The following is a 22,500-nucleotide window of genomic DNA, read 5'->3' as shown; positions in this document are numbered from 1 at the left end:
AGCGTCTGCTAAACGCCTAAATTGTAATACATGTACAGTAGAAGGGATTTCCACAGAACGGAATAGGTTCCCTGCAGATGTGAAGAATACTACTGTACAATGTTACGCTATACAACGTGTGACATCGGGGGGTCGTCGGCATGGTGACGGGCTGTGAGTGATGCGTGTGTGTGTGTGTGTGTGTGTGTGCGTGTGTGTGTGTGTGGTTAACCTGCGATGGCGTGCGGGTCGGCAGAGTACTCCTGAACGTCCATGACTCCACAGTCCAGAGAGGCTTTCAGCTTCTTCAGCTTGGAGGCCGAGGGAGCCACCCTGAACAGTCCCTGCACACCAAGCACACACACAGGGCTGTCACCATTATGACATTCATTTATTGATTGATTTGTATCTTCTTTTAAATAATTTTTATCCCACAATTTTGCAACACATTTCTTCACCCAGTGTCAATTATCGAATGCAATGCTGGGGCGCTACACTTCTACTGCCAACCCAGGGAGAGCAACGGACTGACCTCATGCTCATGCATTCCTCCTATGCATGAGGAGACTACGCTGCTTCTTTTCACATGACAGGGGGGGGAAGTTTCCCCGGTTGGACGTACTGTAGCGCGTGGAAGGAACACGATGTTACGACCAGTTCCTTTCCCCTCCATCAGGCACCCAACTGGCCAGGGGGAGTCAGTATAGAGACCAGGATGAATAAGTCTTATTTTTTAATTTATGTTGGGGCTTTTATGCCTTTAGTGATAGGACGGTATATAGGAAATAGGAAGAGTGATGGGTGGATCACTGTGCACACCGGAGGCCCGGGATTACCATTATGACATTTTAACCCATTCTGACCTGAGATCAGATTAAAAAAATGTCTATTACATCCTGACAGTTTCATTATTAACCCATTCTGACCTGAGATCAGATTCTAAAAGTGTCTTCGATTTTTCAAAAATAGCAGACCTACAAGCTCGTATCGCGACACTCGGTGGCGCGATATGAGCTTGTAGATCTGCTATTTTTCAATAGCTAAAGCACGACACGATGCCAACACCAAAATGGGTGCCCGTTCAGAATGGGTTAAGCATGAAGATTAATTGTCCATTTGTCACACAAATAATTGCAATTAACGATTTAATCGTGTTGTCGCTGAACGCTGGAAAGTGCGTATAAAAATGACATTTCTGTTTGGCTTTTAGGCTTTTAAGTTGCACAGTAGGGCAAACATGACAAATGACCTAATTACTGTACATACTGTGTAGATCCTTTGCCTGCTCACATGGTTTCATTGTGTATAGCAGGCCAATTAAAGCAGGGGTTCGACGCGTTTCTGGCTGGGGTGGGACCCCCCCGGTAGTGCTTTGGCCATGTCTCGCGATGACAGTTTTTTGTTGCGGGCAGCAGCGGTGGACAGGCGGTCGCTGCGGGCGCTCAAACAACGGAATCATGGCGGGAGCGGGTGGGAGTGGTCAGAAATCCAACACGAGCGAGCAGAAATGGGATTAACCCTCTAACACCCGCATTAATTTCTACTTGCAAAAAATAGATTTCAACCTTACTACTACTTTGTACTACTAGGACTAAGACTAAAAAATATGTAAAAAAAAAAAAAAAAAAAAAGGAAAGTTTGATGAAAAATGTATAATAATTATATAATAATTAATTAATAATTTACATTTTGGGGATATCTTTCACAATAATGAATAAAACGTGTTCTAGACATTCTACTGATCACAAAAAAACATATTACAATTATTTTACCTACTTTTATTAGGGTAAAGGTCAAAAGTCTTAGGTTAAAAAATGTTCAAAATTGCACAGAGTCCAGACATTTTTTATTTGTGTGAATTGCAGCCTCTGTGGGGGGTATTTATATGCAACTATCATGACCAATAGCATTGAAATGGCATTGCAATGAACATCACTGATGACGTTTAGGTGAAAAAAGAACAGAAAAAAGTAATAATAATTTAGTAATTAAATAAAATAAAATTGTTGCTAAAAAGCAACTCTGGGCCTTAGAGGGTTAAACACTCCCGCGCAGGGCTCTACTTTGTACACTCTCAGAGTTAAACTAACACTGAGGATGTTTTTTGCGGTGTGTTGTGTACTGTACCTCCTCCTGCATGCCACACTCCAGCAGCATGGTGACACAGGCCTCGATGGGGAAGGCGATCTCTCTCCCACTGATGTTCAGGTGGTCCTCCAGAGACTTGCCATAGGACGGCTTCTCCACCCACGCCTCTGCAACACAACACACACACTGGCTGTTATGTCAGAAATCAGAGCAGCAATGACAGTATAGCCTATAATATGCTAGTCCTTATGCTGTGTCTTTAAACTGACACTATGGGAGCCAACCCACCAGGGCAAAGCCAGGAAAGGCAAGGAGCACACCACCTTTGTGGAAGCACTGCGACATGACGGCTTAGCTAACAACACTGTAGAGCTCAAGAATACCCTGACGTTAGATAGGAGAGTGTGGATGGAGAGCAGCGATTCAATAATAATAATAATAATAATGAATTGCATTTGGAATAAATATGGAATAAATTCTGTACTGGTCATATATGGAGCGTTTCATGAGTGTACAGGGTTTGAACAGGAAGGACGGGTGGGGAGGGATCAACATATGGAATGTCAGAAGAGGTCGGCTCCATATATGCAGATCTAGGTGATGATCCAGTCTTCTCCATGTATGGTTATCCAGGGTTAGATAAGGTCAGTGTCGTGATCTTCATACATTCGTATATGGAGATGGCCATATATGGTGGCATGACGTGTCACGAGGCATGATGTCACGAGGCGTGATGTCACGAGGCATGACCACACCGTATATGAAGGCGTGATGTCACGAGGCGTGACCATATATGGAGGCAATAGGCATGATGTCACGAGGCGTGACCGTATATGGAGGTGTGGCGTACAATATAGGGAGGCGTGACTAACACACGGATATGCAGGTTTTCATAGTAAATGTGACCTACGGTCACATGATGTACGGCTCACCTTGGTGGGCTTTGATCTGGGGCAGGATATCCTGAAGAATCTCTAATGACTTCCGGTGATACTCTGCCTGTATTTCTATCAACTGCAGAAGGAAGAAATTATACAAACATATATAACACAATCTTTTACAGCAACAAAATCGAACATATATATTACGTGCAGTTACATATTTAAGATTAAGGGGGACACAACAAGTGCCATTTTAATACAGATTGTAGCAAACATTGATGCGCAAGAAGAGATTAAAGGTATAAGAAGAAAACATAACACAATATTCACCGTCTGAAAGTAGTTTGCATAGTCTATTTCTTTGGCCACAAAATTGTACATATCCGCCGACAACTGATCCTGGGGAAGAAAGCAGAGCGCACACACGCACACACGCACACACACACACACACAGACACACACACACACACACACACACACACACACACACACACACACACACACACACACACACACACACACACACACACACATCTCATTGATGTCCCAGATATGGGATATGATTGTGACGTTGTGATCCCATTAAGTCTGTTACCAAGGGAAGGTTCTACATCGTGCTGAGCAGAGGAATTGAGGAGGGACATATTGGCAGTGGTGGAAAGTAACTAAGTACTCAATTACTGTACTTGAGAAAAATGTTGAGGTATTGTTTTACTTTACTGGGGTATTTCCAATTGTTGATACTTTTACTTCTACTCTACTACTGTACAGTACGTCTCAGAGTTGTACTTTTACTCCACTGCATTTATTTGAAAACTTCAGTTACTAGTTACTTTGTAGATTTAGATTATTATTACAAATACAAAACATACATTAACCACTTCAGCACCGTGTCTACGCTTGTAGATTTCTTCCAAAAGATCTCTATACATTTTTCTATACAACTTGTGAAATGGGACATTCTGCGTAATGATGAGTACTTTTACTTTTCGTCCTTTGAGTATAGTTTGATGGCAATTCCTTTGTACTTTTACTCAAGCACATTTTGAATACTGGACTTTTACAGAGTAGAAATTACGGCATTAAAACATTTACTTAAGTAAAAACATGTGAGTACTTTTTCCAACACTGCATATCTGTATGTAGTGTATGTGTATTAGTGCACACAGCTCCGATAGGATAGGATAGGATAGGATAGGAGACTCACCCTGCAGATCTCCATTCGATTGGCTGCTTCCTCCATCTCCTCTCGGAGGGACTCAGCTTTGGCACCGGGCGGCTGAGTGCTCGGGTGACTGGATGACTTTGATGACTGTTGATGTCTGCAAGCATGGCATGAATGAAGAAAAGAAGGAAATAAGGCATCGCTATTGATAAGTTCACACATTCATTAAAGGTTTTATGACATTCATTTTCATTTATTTTTCTTTTTCTTTTTTCTTTTAGGTTTTATGACCTCAATTACACACAAAACACCTGAACTTTGAACATTCAGTGGATTTTCTGTGGTCTGAAGTTTTCTTTGGGGTTTTTTGGGCCTTTTGAGCTACAATGAAAACAGGCAACACAGTGAAACAGTGACATCTGCTGGCAAATCCCATTGACATAATGGGATTTGCAGTAAGTGATGACACTTACTGCCGGCAAATCAGAGCAACTGTTTGAGCCAGAAAACCCCAGATCACAGAAAATCTACTGAATGTTAAAAGTTCATGTTTTTTGGGTGCAATTGAGATTAGAAAACCTAAAAAAAACAAGAACAATTCCAAAACCTTTTTTTTAATGTCACAATCCCTTTAACAACACAATCCAAGCCAAACTAGGGGGCAGTGTTGTGCAGGTGCCAGGGGAAAAATGTGTGCCCGCGTCTGCGTTTTTTAAGTTTTTAATCAAATCTCGTGTTTCTAAAAAAGGCCTTTTTTCCTATCTATACGCACCCCATGAAGACTTGAATTCATGGATGTTGCTTGCTTGTTTGTTTTGTTTTTTTTGCATTCCTGAGCCAATAATTTGATGACCAACAGTGGTTCCCTAAGGAGACACAAAGTGGACTCTTTGTGTCTCCATAGGGAACCACTGCTGGTCATCAAATTATTGGTTTAGGAATGCGACAAAAATAAAAGAAATATCACTGCGCCCCAATGTACTGTAGACATGTAGAAAACAATTGCCCCACTACAGTACGACTGAGGAAATGTTTTCACTTTATATTTTAACCCATTCTGACCTGAGATCAGATTCATACGAGGTTTCCACTGGACACACACTGGTCTGATTAACCCATTCTGACCCGAGATCAGAGTCTAAAAATGTCAGTCGTTCTTCGATTTTTCAAAAATAGCAGACCTACAAGCTCGTATCGCGCCACTCGGTGGCGCGATACGAGCTTGTAGATCTGCTATTTTTAAATAGCTAAAGCATAACATGATGCTGACACCAAAATGGGTGCCCGGTCAGAATGGGTTAAGATGTATGCTATGTTGTGTGTAATGTGTATATATAGGGGGATTCAATTAAGCCATTTAGCCAGATAACCGATGAATAATTTAGCTAACTGTCTTGAGTGCCTTTTCAATTGCACAGCATGTGCCATCAATTTACAATTTTGAATACCAGGCCTTTACTTGTAAACAGAGTATTTCTACATGGTGGCATTGACACTTTTACTCAAGCAAAAACACTTGAGTACTTGTACTTCTCCTGGTGCACATGGCACCATGGGCCGTGCTGTGAGGGGTCTATATTGCCGTGGCGACAGACAGAGACACACGCATTGATACAGACAGACCCTGTTCTGGATGGCTGGCCCGTTCGGCGCCACACATTAAACTTTAAATGAATGAACAAATGACGAGACGGATGAGTGCGCTTCACCTTGTGCGAGATGAGTCCATGTCCAATACAAGCTTAGCTAAGTGTTTCCTCTGTTTCTGGATGTTGGGAATGTCCACCTATCACGACACGGGAAATTAAACACAAAGTCCAATCATTAATCCATTCTGACCTGAGATCAGATTCTAGAAATGTCTATTACATCCTGACAGTTTCATTATGAATCCATTCTGACCTGAGATCAGATTCTAAAAGTGTCTTTGATTTTTCAAAAATAGCAGACCTACAAGCTCGTATCGCGCCACTCGGTGGCGCGATATGAGCTTGTAGATCTGCTATTTTTCAATAGCTAAAGCACGACATGATGCTGACACCAAAATGGGTGCCCGTTCAGAATGGGTTAATCCGCAACAGGATTACCTCTCACACAATATCCACCCATTTTATTTCTGCTAGAATAGACAGATTTGCGCTGTAATTCAATCTTCTGCAGTCACATTAAGGACAAAGCTGTTAGGTGACATCAACTCGGTCTCACCCAAACACAGTGAAATAACACAGATTGGCAATTCCGTACATACACTACTACAAAAACCCCCAAATCCCTACATATTACACTGAAGTCCTCGCCATAGATCGCGACGGAGGGGCGCCGTCTCCAGCCAACTTGAGCCACGACGAGAGCCACCGCCGAGCGAGCTACAGCGAGCGAGTTGCTAGTGGAGAATATTTGCAAAGTTCGATTGAGCCGACTCAGCCCTGCCCCAGTTTTAACCCAACAGCACAGAATCGTAAATAATCTCACCCAAACACATATTGTCAATTACAACGTACATACACTACTAGTGAAAGCGCCTTTGTCGCGGTCAAAACAGTAGTAGTGTAATATCTACAGATTTGGGGGTTTTCTAGTCGTGTATGTATGGGATTGTCAATCCGTGTTATTGGGTGAGATGGGGCTGGTGACATACAGTACAGTGGTTTGTGTGGCTCACCTCGGCGAGCACGTAGAGAGGCTCCACCACGTCTGTCTCGATCTGGTACTCGAACTGGACCAGCTCCTGAGCCAGTCTCTCCTCTGTCTCCCCACACATCCTCAGCATCTTCCTGTTTGGCCACATCCAATCACACAGTCAATATCGCTCCTTTTCACATCCAATCACACAGTCAATATCGCTCCTTTTCACATCCAATCACACAGTCAATATCGCTCCTTTTCACATCCAATCACACAGTCAATATCGCTCCTTTTAACATCCAATCACACAGTCAATATCGCTCCTCACATCCAATCACACAGTCAATATCGCTCCTCACATCCAATCACAGTCAATATCACTCCTTTTAACATCCAATCACACAGTCAATATCGCTCCTTTTCACATCCAATTTTTCTATAATTAAAGGAGCATTCAGTGATTTGGGTGATTTGGAAAACCCCCTGGTCTGCCCCACTACATGTGTACTGTATGCATGCACGCACTACAGCGGGGGGGACACGCAACAGGCCAACAGCACGCACATCAAGGCCCGCCCCCGCTCTATCCTTATTGGATGAAGGCTGGGCCACCTATAGCCAAAAACAAAACCTACGGTTTTTTGACCCCAGGGGTTAACTGGGGACAGGGAGGAACTCCTTATATGGTAAGCACACTATAGGGAGGATTATAAAAAAATAAAATAAAAAAGAAGTGATATTTGAATTAAGTGAAATCACTGAATATAGGCCTACCTTTAATTTTGCTTCATTTATTTGTCACGGACAGAAGAGATTTTTTTTTTTTTTTTTTTATCCCACGATTTTGTAACCCATTTTTCACCCCTGTGTCAATCATCTAATGTGATCCTGGGCTCTACACACCCTCCGCCAACCTAGTCCCCATATATGGGGGACAAGGGGAGAGCAATGGACTTGAACTCATGCTTCCTTCAGCTTCAACTGCAGCAACTCAACTTGCAAAAATCACATTGTTTAATGCCCTACTTCTCACGTCTAATCACAAAGTCAGCAACAACATGACATCCGATCACAAAGTCAATATCCTTCTCACATCTAATGGCAAAGTCAGCAAAATCATCACATTCAATACAAGCTCGATGGAGATGAACGTTGAGTTAAAAACATACAGGTACATTGTTGCTTCTAGGATCAACGGAACCACATCTGAGCACTCAAAAAATAACGGAGAAGAGAGTGTAAAATCAAGGTTATTTAATCATTTTTACAAAATATTTTAACCCATTCTGAACGGGCACCCATTTTGGTGTCAGCATCATGTTTAGCTATTGAAAAATAGCAGATCTACAAGCTCATATCGCGCCACCGAGTGGCGCGATACGAGCTTGTAGGTCTGCTATTTTTTTTAAATCGAAGAGCGACTGACATTTCTAGAATCTGATCTCAGGTCAGAATGGGTTAATCAGACCAGTGTGTGTCCAGTGGAAACCTCGTGTGAATCTGATCTCAGGTCAGAATGGGTTAAAAGCTGATAATATCCCTGATAAAGACCAGTTGCTGGTTGAAACATGTTTTTGTTTTGTAAACATGATGAAGTACATTGATTTTACGCCCTCTCCTCCGTTATGTTGGGATCTCCAGTGATGTATAGGTTTTCAGGGGACCCAGGGGTGGTCTTTTAGATGGGTCTCTGTTATAATATGGCTATATTCATGTAGAAAATGTATGTGAAAGAAATAAACACAATTCAAAATCTGGCAACTTTAACACTTGCAAAGAATTATGCAAACAAGAAACAACAGTGCAAAGTATATGAAAACAGTACAGTATATAATAAAGTAAATTAAATAGCAGCAAAATAAATAAAGTAAAATAAAATAAGTAAATGTAATACTTTGTGGTGCACTCAGTGAGCTAAAATGCGCAGATCTCGCAGAAGCTCGGAAAAACACTTTTTGGCTCGCAGAGGTCCGTGTCCGTGAGGGGGTCCGCGGGTACAGCGAGGGTCCGCGTGGGGGTCTGCAGTAGTCTGTGGGTCTGATGCGACCATGCGTCGCAACAGACCATGCAACCATTGCATGATTGCATCCATTATCAATATTCTGCATCTAGGAACGCAAAACGCATCACTGGATCTCTCCTCTTTTACAAAGTAAACAGTAAACAACGTCATCCTCCCATCCAATCAAAGTCAGCAACAACATGACACCCAATCACAAAGCCTGCACACATACTGTACAATCACAGAGTCGGCAACATTATCACATCCAATCATAAGAGTTGTGTGCACGTGCATTGTATGTGCACAGCGCTACTCTCCTGTGGCTTTGCCAGCACTGTTACACCACAACAATGTTGGTATAAGTAAGCATTTTTACATGCACGGATAATCAACTAGTAGGCAATAGTTACACGGCTTCAGCCGAAGGGAGGAGGTCATTGGCATGGTGAAAATACGCAGATGGACAGCTTGTGCCTGATTAGTTATTCTCACTCCATACCGTTGCGGCGTGGCAGACTCATATCCCATAGCCTGGAGGAATGGTGGGTCTGAGGCTCTAAATTCACAGACATAACATAGTTGTCATTGATGGATTTGGAAAATTGTGGAATTGAGTTCCTTTGCCTACTGGCAACGTGCAAAAGACATTTGACACTGATCGGTGTAGTGTAATAGTTTGCGAGATTAGCCCCGGAGTCCCGGACACCCCCACACACACACGCACGCACGCACGCACGCACGCACGCACAAGCATGGACAAGCATGGACTCACAGACAGACCGGGGTGAAAGTGATGAACTCTGATGCCTATATGGCACATACAGTACAGAGTTAACAGCATCATGACATCGATTCACAGGCAGCAACACCACCATCACAGCCAATGACAATGTCAACTAAGTGCAAAGGTCTCCGCCAGATATTGTGTTCCGAATTCATTCATTATAGAGGTGAGTGGAATCTGTAAAAGTTGAGGGATTAATGTTGATGAAGTTATTGCACATTATGCTGATTTGTGGAGTGTACAATATAGTGTTGTGTTTGAGTTACTGTTAATTGTATTGTTATTAATGTGAAGTGGCTTGTTCTAGTGTTCTAGTCAGAATTATGTTTGTGTGGAAGTTCTTTAGTGGCGTAGTTGGAGTGCTTAAGTTAGTTTCATGATGATGGGACTGATAATGTACATAGTTCTAGTTCATGACCTGACGAAGATGTAACTGAAACATCGAAACGTTGTCGCTTTTTTACTTACTTACATACTGATAATGTCAACATCCTCACAATCAATCACAAAGTCAACACAACAATATCATCACAGCAATTGATAAAATTCAGCAGCTACTAAAATCACCCAGCATTAGCCAATCTGACACAATTTAAATGCAGTGAGAACAGACACAGATTTCACTGACTCAATAATTAACAATTAATCTGCGTGCGTGCATGCGTGCGTGCGTGCGTGAGTGTGTGCGTGCGGCCGTGCACACACCTACAAGTGTTTGTGTGAATATGCATGTGACAGCCGGTGTAAAGCCTAATTTACACTTTGTGTCGCGCGCCAAAAATAACTTGACAAGTATAAATTAGGCTTAAGTGTAAGCTCAAGGGTGTGTGCACATCACTGTATATATATATAAATATTTGTCTTACCCAAGTAGGGAGTCGTCTCCTAATACTGCTGCCCCCTCTACCATACATTGTGCCAGGGTGGTGAGTGGTAGCTTTTTCTGATAGCAGAGAGAAATGGCACAGCATTGTTATTGTGTCACATTGATTTATATGTCTCATTAATCACTTTAACCCTAGCGTGTCTATTTTGTGTGAAAATATTTCACGATTTTCAAGATTTGTGCTATTTTCAAAATCCAAAATAGGGCTTGTTTCAGGAGCCAAAAAGAACGTAGGATATTTATTTAACAACAATAACACCCAAACAAAGCTTCGCAACGCGTTTCGAGCTATTGGATCTGCTACTTTTGATGCTTTTGTGTGACGCTGCAGTATGAGCGTTAATTGTATTAATTAATGAATTTTAAATATGGAAGATAAGAGGTTTCTGCCAGACAGCAACGACATAATAGCAACAGCTAATGTGACACAGGGGTGTTCCTGCAGCTCGAGAGACATAACAACCGTATAGGTCAGGGCTGGGCAACTTTGACGATGGAGAGGAGCCACTATATTTCCACACTCACTCAAGGGCCATATATTACTGTCGTAGCAAAAATAGCCGATCTACAAGCTCAAAACGCGTCGCGCTGCGACACGTTTTGAGCTTGTAGATCGGCTATTTTTGCTATATTCGAATTGGAATCCTGAAAATTTTTAATAAATAAATAAATAAATTTTATGTAATTTCAAATGCCTTTAATTATACGTGTGTTGAGCATTGAGCTACTCATTTAGACTGAAGTAATTAAAGCGGGTCATGTTTGCATGTTGTGGAATTGTAAACAGCTGGAAACCAATATTATATCAGTATTCTGACATTAACCTGAGGGCCACATTAAGTGAAGGTGGGGGGCCGCATGTGGCCCCCGGGCCGCCAGTTGCCCACCCCTGGTATAGGTGTTCCAGGTCTAAATCAAGGACTGTCTAAAGAGGACAAGATGCGAAGACCGTAAGGGCGCCGCCATGTTGCTCACATGGTGCTCCATGGAAGGAAAGAAACATGCGCAGTTGAGACCCAGGAAGCTGAACGAGGAAGTGATGGCTGCATAAAGCCCATTGCGCATGTTTCTTTCCTTCCATGGAGCACCATGTGAGCAACATGGCGGCGCCCTTACGGTCTCCGCGTCCCGTCCTCTTTAGACAGTCCTTGGTCTAAATGTGCTATAAAGAAATGGCTGCCTTACGTTGGGTGACTTGACGGATCTCTTCTCCACGTCGGCTCCCTGTTGGCCTTGCAGGCAGGCGGTCAGCTTCTTGTGAGTGCTGTGGGTGACGGCCTTCACCAGGTCCAGACGCTTCTCCACCTGAATATATATTATTTAATATATTATTTAATACTTCTTGTGAGTGCTGTGGGTGACGGCCTTCACCAGGTCCAGACGCTTCTCCACCTGGCCCAGGAACAGGGCACACGCGGGCCAGTTAAAAAAATAAAGTTGCCCCCACCTTGGTAGCCAAAGAAACGGCTCTGCTTTTGCATGTGATGTGACAACAAACAAGACAGTGCACTTTTCATTAAATTTTATTCCTCATAAAAGATGCCATTTCCCGGCCCTGTATCTCAAATGGTCAAATAAATATTTGATTAAGGAATATTATAATATGTCTTTTGTATTCTTTCTGTATATCAGCAAAGTGTCGATTTTTTGACATTGAGGGAAATTAAGATTCTCAGATCCCTGAGCAATGTAATTGTTATGTCCATATCAAATAAAGAAACATAAACATAATGCACAGCTATCAGAAACAAATCTGCTGCCATCACACCTTTAATCACATTATTTACACCTCTTGAAATAGAGCAGGCTGAACGATGACAAGCTCACAGCTTCACGCTTAGAGATGTCACTTAATCTAACACCCGGCACTTTGCCTTCTCAGCATGCAGACAAATGCACATTTACACAACATACGTGTACACAGACACGCACGCACGTACGTACACACACTCACACACACACACACACACACACACACACACACACACACACACACACACACACACACACACACAGCTCACCTGTAAAAGATCATCGCTTAACGGCTCTGTTTTTTCAGCCCTGTAAGGATGAAAACAAAACGGTTAGGGTTTCGGTGGGTGGGGGAATTTGGCACCGCTTGCAAGGAACATCGATCGCTCTTCTAACAACTACTGTAGGCATGTGTGTGAGGTGCGTCTGGGTGGTGCAGGGTCACGGTATCTCTGCCCATCACTGTGTGCTTCAGTTCCACCACGGTGCCTCAACATCACAACATCACAACACCCACCTGTAGGCTCTGTTTCTAGATCCCCCCCATGGGGTCTTCAATAATTTCCTGTGATTCTATTTGGTTTATAACTTAACTAAAATGTTCATACTACAGGGAATGAATAGAGACAAGAGCCCTGACCCCAAACTATGCTTCGTATATCTATGCTCAATTATGCTCAATAAATATATATTCTAAATGTATTCTAAGAGATGTCTGACTGAACTGCATTAACCCATTCTGACCGGGCACCCATTTTGGTGTCAGCATCATGTTATGCTTTAGCTATTGAAAAATAGCAGATCTACAAGCTCATATCGCGCCACCGAGTGGCGCGATACGAGCTTGTAGGTCTGCTATTTTTTGAAAAATCGAAGAGCGACTGACATTTTTAGAATCTGATCTCAGGTCAGAATGGGTTAATCAGACCAGTGTGTGTCCAGTGGAAACCGCGTATGAATCTGAATGGGTTAACATTCAGGTTGGTGGGGCGCCTGGTCACCAAGGAGAACAACTGGGACAGTATGTTCCTGGTGACATTATGATGACACACTCCTGAAGAAACATGTCACTCTCCGATGAAAAGGATTCTGATGGCTGGGCTCCATGAGCAGACAAGGTTTTCGACACCTTCCCCAGACCAAATAAGGGATTGCGATTGAATTGTGAGGAAAACCTTTCTGAAACCGTTGATCAACAACAACAACAACAACAACAACAACAACAACAACAACAACCATGCATGAATATGTTTGTTTCTAGCCTGGAAACCTGGATGAATGCCCACTGGTCCGACCTCCATGAATCTGCCACAGGAAAAAGAAAAGTCTGGCACTCCTCAGTTTGAACTACATTTCGCTCACCCCAGAGTTGTGGGTGACCAATCAGAGTCCAAGTGTGACATTGGAATCTGTTTGTGACAGCCCCTTCCACGCCGAAGTTCCAGACTAACCCATTCTGACCTGAGATCAGATTCATACGAGGTTTCCGCCGGACACACACTGGTCTGATGAACCCATTCTGACCTGAGATCAGATTCTAAAAATGTCAGTCGCTCTTCGATTTTTCAAAAATAGCAGACCTACAAGCTCGTATCGCGCCACTCTGTGGCGCGATATGAGCTTGTAGATCTGCTATTTTTCAATAGCTAAAGCACGACACGATGCTAACACCAAAATGGGTGCCCGGTCAGAAAAGGCTAATATCTACGCAGTGATACTAGTCTGGCCATGCCAGGCTAGTTTGTTTCCCATGAAGACATCGGAAAAGTATTGAATTATTTGTAAATTTGTAGGACGGAAATCTCCTGATACATTTTAGAGCACTAAAATGAGTGGTGGCATTCTGCCCTTACAGATTCATTTAGGTTCATTTGTATTTTTGCTGAAAATAGCCAATCTACAACTGATCACATTGTTGAGCTTGTAGATCTGGTATTTTGAGACACCAGGGTATAGATAACTGAAATCTGAGGATTTTACCGTGTGGGCCAGTCTCTCAAATACCCATGGGAAGAAGAAAGTGAACTGTGCACCTACAGTACTATGAGAACACATCTGGGGTGAATCCTAAGATGAAATATCTCGCTATATGAGCTCATGATGACACATACTGCACATTCATACACTTTGATTAGAATATTATTAACCCATTCTGAACGGGCACTCATTTTGGTGTCGGCATCATGTTATGCTTTAGCTATTGAAAAATAGCAGATCTACAAGCTCATATCGCGCCACCGAGTGGCGCGATACGAGCTTGTAGGTCTGCTATTTTTTGAAAAATCGAAGAACGACTGACATTTTTAGAATCTGATCTCAGGTCAGAATGGGTTAATCAGACCCAGTGTGTGTCCAGTGGAAACCTCGTGTGAATCTGATCTCAGGTCAGAATGGGTTAATTTACCTCACTGGGACTCTGAGGCCCTCTCTATAAGACGTACATGAATCCCTGGTGTATTGCGTCTTTTGCCAAAACCTTTCCCAATACCGCTGAGCAGCTGAATGCTTTAGATATTGAATAATGTCCCAGCTGTTTTGTATTATAAGTAGAAGTTCCATTGAGTGTATGTATATGATAAACTCCTGTGAGACCGGTCAGGACTCCTCTTGCATGGCCAGGTCCAGATGTGCTGGATGTGCATGCGTGCGTGCGTGCGTGCGTGCGTGCGTGCGTGCGTGCGTGCGTGCGTGCGTGTCTGTGTCTAGTAGAGTAAAGTAAGGGTGTAATTGGGTAGGTCTGACCCCCCCCATGCCATGCCAATGCGCCAGCGCTCGCCAGCAGTCCACCGCCTGCTGTCACCCAGACGAAAGCGACCTCACCCTAAAGTGGCGAGATCGCTTCCTTACTGGTAGTACTCTATGTGTTAATTTATCTGACCTCAGGTGAAAACACATCATGTTAATTAATTAATTAATTAATTAATTAATCAATCCATTAATTAATTAATAACAAGGGTAGCAGGCAGCAGATGCCTCGATGTATATTTGTCACGCTTTACTGCTTGAGCGAATCCGATGGCAAAACAGAAAACAAGGCGGACAGCGGTGACGCGAGTCCCACTGAGAAGCAACAACATCCTGCTGCGACTCAGCCACGGCACAGACTGAAGGAAATGGCATATATATGACGATGATAAGGCCACTCATCCAGAACGGGGCATGCCTGCATGGGCCATTAGCTGGGAAAAGGGCACACCACTGCATCCCATAAATATGTGTGTAGAAGGAGCCTCTGCCAAAGGAAGAGCAGGGCAAGATATAGCCCTGAAACGACACGCTCATTTATATCATATCATTAATTATCTTCATTATATCAACGCTGCTCGGCTGTCAAATTGTGCTGATGCTCAAGTGGCTAAAGTTCAGCATAGTTGTTGCAGAGACAACCTCTGTACTCAGTGGTGGAAAAATAACTCACATTTCTTTACTTAAGTAAAAGTATCAATATTGCAATATGGAAATACTCTGTTACAAGTAAAAGTCTAGATTGAAAAGTATTGGTGTGGCCCAGGCCGTAGCGTAACGGTCTGGGCACCGGACTGGTAATCCAGTCGCAGTGTGCCGCGGGTTCGACTCCCGAGCCCGACACGGCCTTTACTGCATGTCATCCCCCCATCTCTCTCCCGTTTCCTGTCAGCCTACTGTCTGTCCCTTCAAAAATCAATAAAAGGCGTAAGCCGCAAAAACATATCTTAAAAAAAAAAAAAAAAAAGTATTGGTGTAAAAAAAAAAAGAATTAATCGTCGGGAGGAAACCTCATAACTACATTTTTCTCTCTCCATAAATCAGTGTTATTGAACACCCTTTACGTCTGCATGTTGTTTCGGAAATATTGAACCAATGGAAAGTAGTAACAAACTCCTCCGCCCCTCTCCTTCTCATGCAAGTCATTGACAATACATGAAGTCACAACACAACTTTGCCGACAGCAACGAAATTAATAAAATATACAAAAAATCTTTTGAAAATAGCAGATCTACAGTCTCACAATGTGTCTGCTTGTTGATCGGTCAAAATGTATATGGCTGAAGTGGGTAATGTATCTGCTGTATGTTTTGTAATAATAAGCAAAATAATAAAGCAACTATAGTAACTCAAATATTTGTAGTGTAGTGAAACTAACTACAATATTGCTTCTGAGATGTAGTGGGAGTAGAAGTAAAATTACTGAAAATTGGAAATAAAGTAAAAATACTTCAGAATTGTACTAATGTACAGTACAGTAGCCTACTAGAGTAAATGTACTTAGTTACTTTACATCACACTGGAGAACATTGCCTGTGTAGTGTGTATCTCCTCAAAGCAACATTCCAGGGACTATCAGGACTGCCCAATCAGAGAGGAGGATAACATGTACTTCCTGTTCAAAACGAGCTGCTGGCTGACGGGGCAGAAATGACCTCTGACCTCTCAGTGGGGTTAAAACCAGTCAAAACCAGATATACAGTCTGACCTCTCAGTGGGGTTAAAACCAGTCAAAACCAGATATACAGTCTGACCTCTCAGTGGGGTTAAAACCAGTCAAAACCAGATATACAGTCTGACCTCTCAGTGGGGTTAAAACCAGTCAAAACCAGATATACAGTCTGACCTCTCAGTGGGGTTAAAACCAGTCAAAACCAGATATACAGTCTGACCTCTCAGTGGGGTTAAAACCAGTCAAAACCAGATATACAGTCTGACCTCTCAGTTGGGTTAAAACCAGTCAAAACCAGATATACAGTCTGACCTCTCAGTGTGGTTAAAACCAGTCAAAACCAGATATACAGTCTGACCTCTCAGTGGGGTTAAAACCAGTCAAAACCAGATATACAGTCTGACCTCTCAGAGGGGTTAAAACCAGTCAAAACCAGATATACAGTCTGACCTCTCAGTGGGGTTAAAACCAGTCAAAACCAGATATACAGTCTGACCTCTCAGTGGGGTTAAAACCAGTCAAAACCAGATATACAGTCTGACCTCTCAGTGGGGTTAAAACCAGTCAAAACCAGATATACAGTCTGACCTCTCAGTGGGGTTAAAACCAGTCAAAACCAGATATACAGTCTGACCTCTCAGTGGGGTTAAAACCAGTCAAAACCAGATATACAGTCTGACCTCTCAGAGGGGTTAAAACCAGTCAAAACCAGATATACAGTCTGACCTCTCAGTGGGGTTAAAACCAGTCAAAACCAGATATACAGTCTGACCTCTCAGTGGGGTTAAAACCAGTCAAAACCAGATATACAGTCTGACCTCTCAATGGGGTTAAAACCAGTCAAAACCAGATATACAGTCTGACCTCTCAGTGGGGTTAAAACCAGTCAAAACCAGATATACAGTCTGACCTCTCAGTGGGGTTAAAACCAGTCAAAACCAGATATACAGTATGAGGCGACTGTAGCTCAGGAGGTAGAGCAGGTCGTCCAATGATCCATGGGTCGGCGGTTCGAATCCCGGCTCCTCCTGTCTACATCTCGAAGTGTCCTTGGGCAAGACAATGAACCCCAAATTGCTCCCGATGTGCTGGTTGGTGCCTTGCATGGCTTCCGCCGCAATCGGTGTATGAATGGGTGAATGTAATGCACAATCTATGTAAAGCGCCTTGGATAAAGGCGCTATATAAATGCACCATTTACCATTTACCATTTACAGTCTGACCTCTCAGTGGGGTTAAAACCAGTCAAAACCAGATATACAGTCTGACCTCTCAGTGGGGTTAAAACCAGTCAAAACCGGGCCTATACAGTACAGACCCCCCAGCCCACCCTTCCCCTCCCTGTCTGCACAGCCACTTCCTGGTATTGTGCCCGAACCGGGCCCGTGCCAATCAGAATAATAAGCCACTTTCTGTCATTTATCTAAGAACAGAAACGGACTTCATCTCTCTGCCGAGTGCAAGAAAATGGGCCCCTGGCAGATTCCGTCTGGTTTCCAGGCAAGGTTTACGTTTACTGATAGCAGCGCTAGAACAGGCCTCGGTTTCTGCTCTATTATTCAAACGCTGAGCCCAAAATACATCAACACAAAGTCATGTACAGTACGATGCCTCTAATATGAATCTGTCCATCACAATGACCTTCTTAGCCAATAATGCATCCTGTATCGTACACTCTTGTTTTGAAGACAACTGCAATGATGGCAGGAAACAAAAAGCATCCCAATCTGTCCATTTAACACATTCTGACCTGAGATCAGATTCATACGAGGTTTCCGCCGGACACACACTGGTCTGATGAACCCATTCTGACCTGAGATCAGATTCTAAAAATGTCAGTTGTTTTTTTAGATTTTTCAAAAATAGCAGACCTACAAGCTCGTAGCGCGCCACTCGGTGGCGCGATATGAGCTTGTAGATCTGCTATTTTTCAATAGCTAAAGCATAACATGATGCTGACACCAAAATGGGTGCCCGGTCAGAATGGGTTAACACATTTAGAACTGAGTTAAAAACATTCACTTTGAAAGAATATATATTCAAAGATTTGCGCCACATTTTTACGATTTTTACGATTTTTCAAAAATAACAGACCTACAAGTTCGTAGCGCGCTATGAGCTTGTAGGTCTGCTATTTTTCAATAGCTAAAGCATAACATAATACTGATTACCAAAAAGGGTTCCCGCCCAAAATGGGTTAATTCTACGTATTTATACTATATCCCATTCTGTACGGGAACCCGTTTTGGTGTTAGCATCATGTTATGCTTTAGCTATTTAAAAATAGCAGATCTACAAGCTCATATCGCGCCACCGAGTGGCGCGATACGAGCTTGTAGGTCTGCTATTTTTGAAAAATCGAAGAACGACTGACATTTTTAGAATCTGATCTCAGGTCAGAATGGGTTCATCAGACCAGTGTGTGTCCCAGTGGAAACCTCGTATGAATCTGATCTCAGGTCAGAATGGGATATACTACATGGTGGCCAACTGGAGAGATAATGAGCTCAGATGAGCTCAGTTATTAGCGTCCTCATTCTTAGTGCCAGGACGGGCGTATAGAGAATATAAAGCCATGGGAATTGGGTCAACCCATGATGTACTGTTGGATCTAATCACAACCAGCCTTTTGGAAAAACCACTCTGTTCTTCTGCTCACTGCGCCTGCAAAGACAAGCAATGTGTGCGCGCAAGGGGAAGAGAGAGAGAGAGAGAGAGAGAGAGAGAGAGAGAGAGAGAGAGAGAGAGAGAGAGAGAGAGAGAGAGAGAGAGAGAGAGAGAGAGAGAGAGAGAGAGAGAGAGACAGAGAGAGAGAGAGAGAGAGAGAGAGAGAGAGAGAGAGACAGAGAGAGAGAGAGAGAGAGAGAGAGAGAGAGAGAGAGAGAGAGAGAGGAAGATACAGTATAGAGAGAGATTTCTGGCATGACGCTGCAAGTGTGATCGCAGATTGCCAATCACGAGGCAAAGGAAGACAGAAATAGCTCGGTAGGAGCACTATAAATTTGGCACAGCTTTCCCCGCGTTGCTGCTGCTGCCACAGCCTCAACAATCCTCTCGAAGGAAAGAAAACATGTTTTTTTCATTCCTTAACTTGTACAAATAATTGAATCTAATCTTTGGTGGAGCAGAGTGTCACACAGAATCTTCCACGCTGAGTGTGCAGCCGGGGGAGGTCTGCGACGCAGCTGTGCACTCATTGGAGTGTTCCTGGTCTTCCATTGGCTCGTGGAGGTGTCCATGGCAGCTGAGGAAGACCAGCAGGCATCAAGCAGCGCAGATGTGACAGCCGTCCACGAGGAAGAGCGAGACCATGGCCAAGTTAGGAGTGGATGTCTTTGTTTGTAACAAGATGGACGGATGGACGGATAGATGGACCGTCGAATGGACGGACAGACGGATGGAGGGATCAAGGGTATCAAGGGCTTTCTCGTGATAAGCTAACCCATCATGCCATCAAAACAAGAAGACAGTGTGTGTGTGTGTGTGTGTGTGTGTGTGTGTGTGTGTGTGTGTGTGTGTGTGTGTGCTTGCGTGCGTGTGTGCTTGCGTGCATGCGTGCGTGCGTGCATGCGTGTGTGAATGCGTGGGTGCATGTGTGTGTGTGTGTGTGTGTGTGTGTGTGTGTGTGTGTGTGTGTGTGTGTGTGTGTGTGTGTGGGTGCGTGGGTGTGAGAGAGAGAAAGGGAAAGAGAGAGAACTGGTATTCGCGTTCATATTTTCAAGTCTTTAAACTTTAAACAAGGAAAGCCAACCACAGCTGATAAGGTCAGTCTGACCTTATCATCAAAAAGGTTGCAGCATATCTGACCAGACCTGTTCAAAGACAGACAGACTTTGAGCATGTTTGTTTTCAGACGGAAGGCATTTCCTCCCAGGATGAAACGGCACCGCATTGGCTGGAAAACAGGACGTAACGGAGCTGGTCGGTCTTATATAGAATCCTAATGTACAGCTGGGGAGTGGTTGCCGAGTTGAAGAGTGATGATGACTAATTTTAAAACATGCTCCGTGTACAACGTGTCGCAGACCAGAAATAGCTGATCTATAAGCTCACACAACCAAAAACATATCATAGCCGCGATGCATTTTGCGAATGTATAGAATTGTAGATCGACTATTGTCGGCGCACAACACCGTCACCGTTGTACAACAAAGTACAAATCTGGCTTGAGAGTCCTACCAAACGAAGGAGTGAGTCCTGCCTCTGAGAGGACAGTAAATACAGCTGGAACGTTGGCGGTCTTGTGTGTGTGGTGTGCTCGCTGACGCTGTGGGGCACAGGACTCTGCCAAACCATCTGCCACTTCACAACCATTCCTCTACCTGAGGCAACTGATGATTCAAAAATGCACTCACATGCCTGCACACACACACACACACACACACACACACACACACACACACACACACACACACACACACACTCTCATGCAAACGCACGTACGCACACACACTGAGAGCGAGAGATACACAGAGTGAAACACTGATCCCTGAAACTAATAATACATTAATTGGCTTTCAACACACTAATTTCAAAGATGGACAGTATAAAAACGTTGCCGGTTTATGTAATCCCTCAGAGGAATGAATATCTACAAAGCTGTTGCAGCATAAACATGGGGCGCCTGCAGAGACCGCAGGAAGTAGAATTAGCTAAGACAATATTTACCCAGACAGACCGGAGGGCTAGAATATGAAGAACACCTTCTCTGTCTCTGAAGGCAACATTAACAAAGCACTGATAAGAAACCAAACATTATTCAGCTTCAGTGAATTTGGGGTACAACTTATGTATATATCTCGTGGCCAATGTGCACGATTGCCCTTAGCTTGGACCTTCATTCATGTTCTGTCTTCCTTCAATGTAATGCCACTGTAAAAAGATAACCATTTCAGCTGTGCATTCCATAGAAATATGACTTTTTCCATCTCAAATATGTATACAGATCAGAGAGCCGGGTGCTCAGCCCTCCAGCACATTGCATGGTTTATGAAAGCATGAATAATGCATGTGGATATAATCAAATGCAAATAAAATAGTTTCTCCAGTCCTGAGCATATTGACTTGGTGTCCAGCCAACGCTGTGATTTGACACTGCCAACGTACAGATCTGTGCTCAGCAAGTTCAGACGTCCTTCTGACTGGCACACACTGACTGGTCAAGCTCTGGTTTCCTTCTAGGTCCATCCACGGTGATAATATTAAACCTGGCTAACAATGGCATGCTAGGCCTGATTTATATACTTAGTATGGGTGCCTCGCCGGAAATAGCAGATGTACTGTACTATACAGTAAAGTACAAGCTCACAAGGTGTCCCAGTGTGCATGATGTGTTGTGAGCCTACACTATACAGTATGCTTGTATTATTATTGTCTTTTTTTCAGTGACTGACCTGTGACGATCTGGAGCCTGTTCTCATAAGGAAACATACAATAGCCCGTTACTAATGGCTTAAAAGTACTCACCATAAGTGACATACTGTATGCTAATGTATATTTAATTTATTTATTAAATGATTATTTAAACTAAATGTATGTATTTATTAAATATTTCATAAGGCTGCAATCCTGCCGATTGAATGATAGGAATGGTAGCTCTGGGACTCATTGAGACCCCCCCCCCCCCCTGTGCAACATTTCATGGCTCATGGCATTGAAGCTCTAAAATGCGCTGGACTTCAACACAATCCCAACTGGACAGTTTTAGGACAAAGACGTTTTAATGAAAAACAGTGGATTAAGAACCTCAACACGGATTTTCCTGGAGGCTTTAAACATGCCTAAAATCAGATCTTGAACACAACAAAACTTAAACTCAGGATTAAACTGGAGAAATCTAAAAATGATGGATCAGAATTCCTTCGGATCGTATGGCGCCACGAGTGGCGCGATACGAGCTTGTAGGTCTGCTATTTTTGAAA

General features: G+C 43.2%; 1 protein-coding gene across 1 annotated transcript in view; it reads right to left on the bottom strand.

Moving 5' to 3' along the window:
• The window catches only part of arhgap44a (Rho GTPase activating protein 44a), a 79,996-nt gene that overhangs the window by 33,076 nt on the left and 24,420 nt on the right, over nucleotides 1-22,500 (bottom strand). Inside the window, exons 2-11 of the mRNA XM_083780525.1 lie at nucleotides 12,432-12,471; nucleotides 11,596-11,715; nucleotides 10,391-10,467; nucleotides 6,776-6,887; nucleotides 5,823-5,899; nucleotides 4,156-4,270; nucleotides 3,279-3,347; nucleotides 3,000-3,081; nucleotides 2,107-2,234; nucleotides 212-323 (exon numbers count right to left, since the gene is read on the bottom strand). Coding sequence (XP_083636651.1) covers nucleotides 212-323; nucleotides 2,107-2,234; nucleotides 3,000-3,081; nucleotides 3,279-3,347; nucleotides 4,156-4,270; nucleotides 5,823-5,899; nucleotides 6,776-6,887; nucleotides 10,391-10,467; nucleotides 11,596-11,715; nucleotides 12,432-12,471 — 932 coding nt within the window. The remainder of the gene's footprint in view (nucleotides 1-211; nucleotides 324-2,106; nucleotides 2,235-2,999; nucleotides 3,082-3,278; nucleotides 3,348-4,155; nucleotides 4,271-5,822; nucleotides 5,900-6,775; nucleotides 6,888-10,390; nucleotides 10,468-11,595; nucleotides 11,716-12,431; nucleotides 12,472-22,500) is intronic.

The sequence above is a fragment of the Protomyctophum parallelum genome, assembly GCF_964188405.1.
Source record: "Protomyctophum parallelum genome assembly, chromosome: 13".
Taxonomy (NCBI): domain Eukaryota; kingdom Metazoa; phylum Chordata; class Actinopteri; order Myctophiformes; family Myctophidae; genus Protomyctophum; species Protomyctophum parallelum.
The sequence above is the reverse complement of the archived record's forward strand: the minus strand, read 5'-3'. Positions and strand labels throughout refer to the sequence as shown.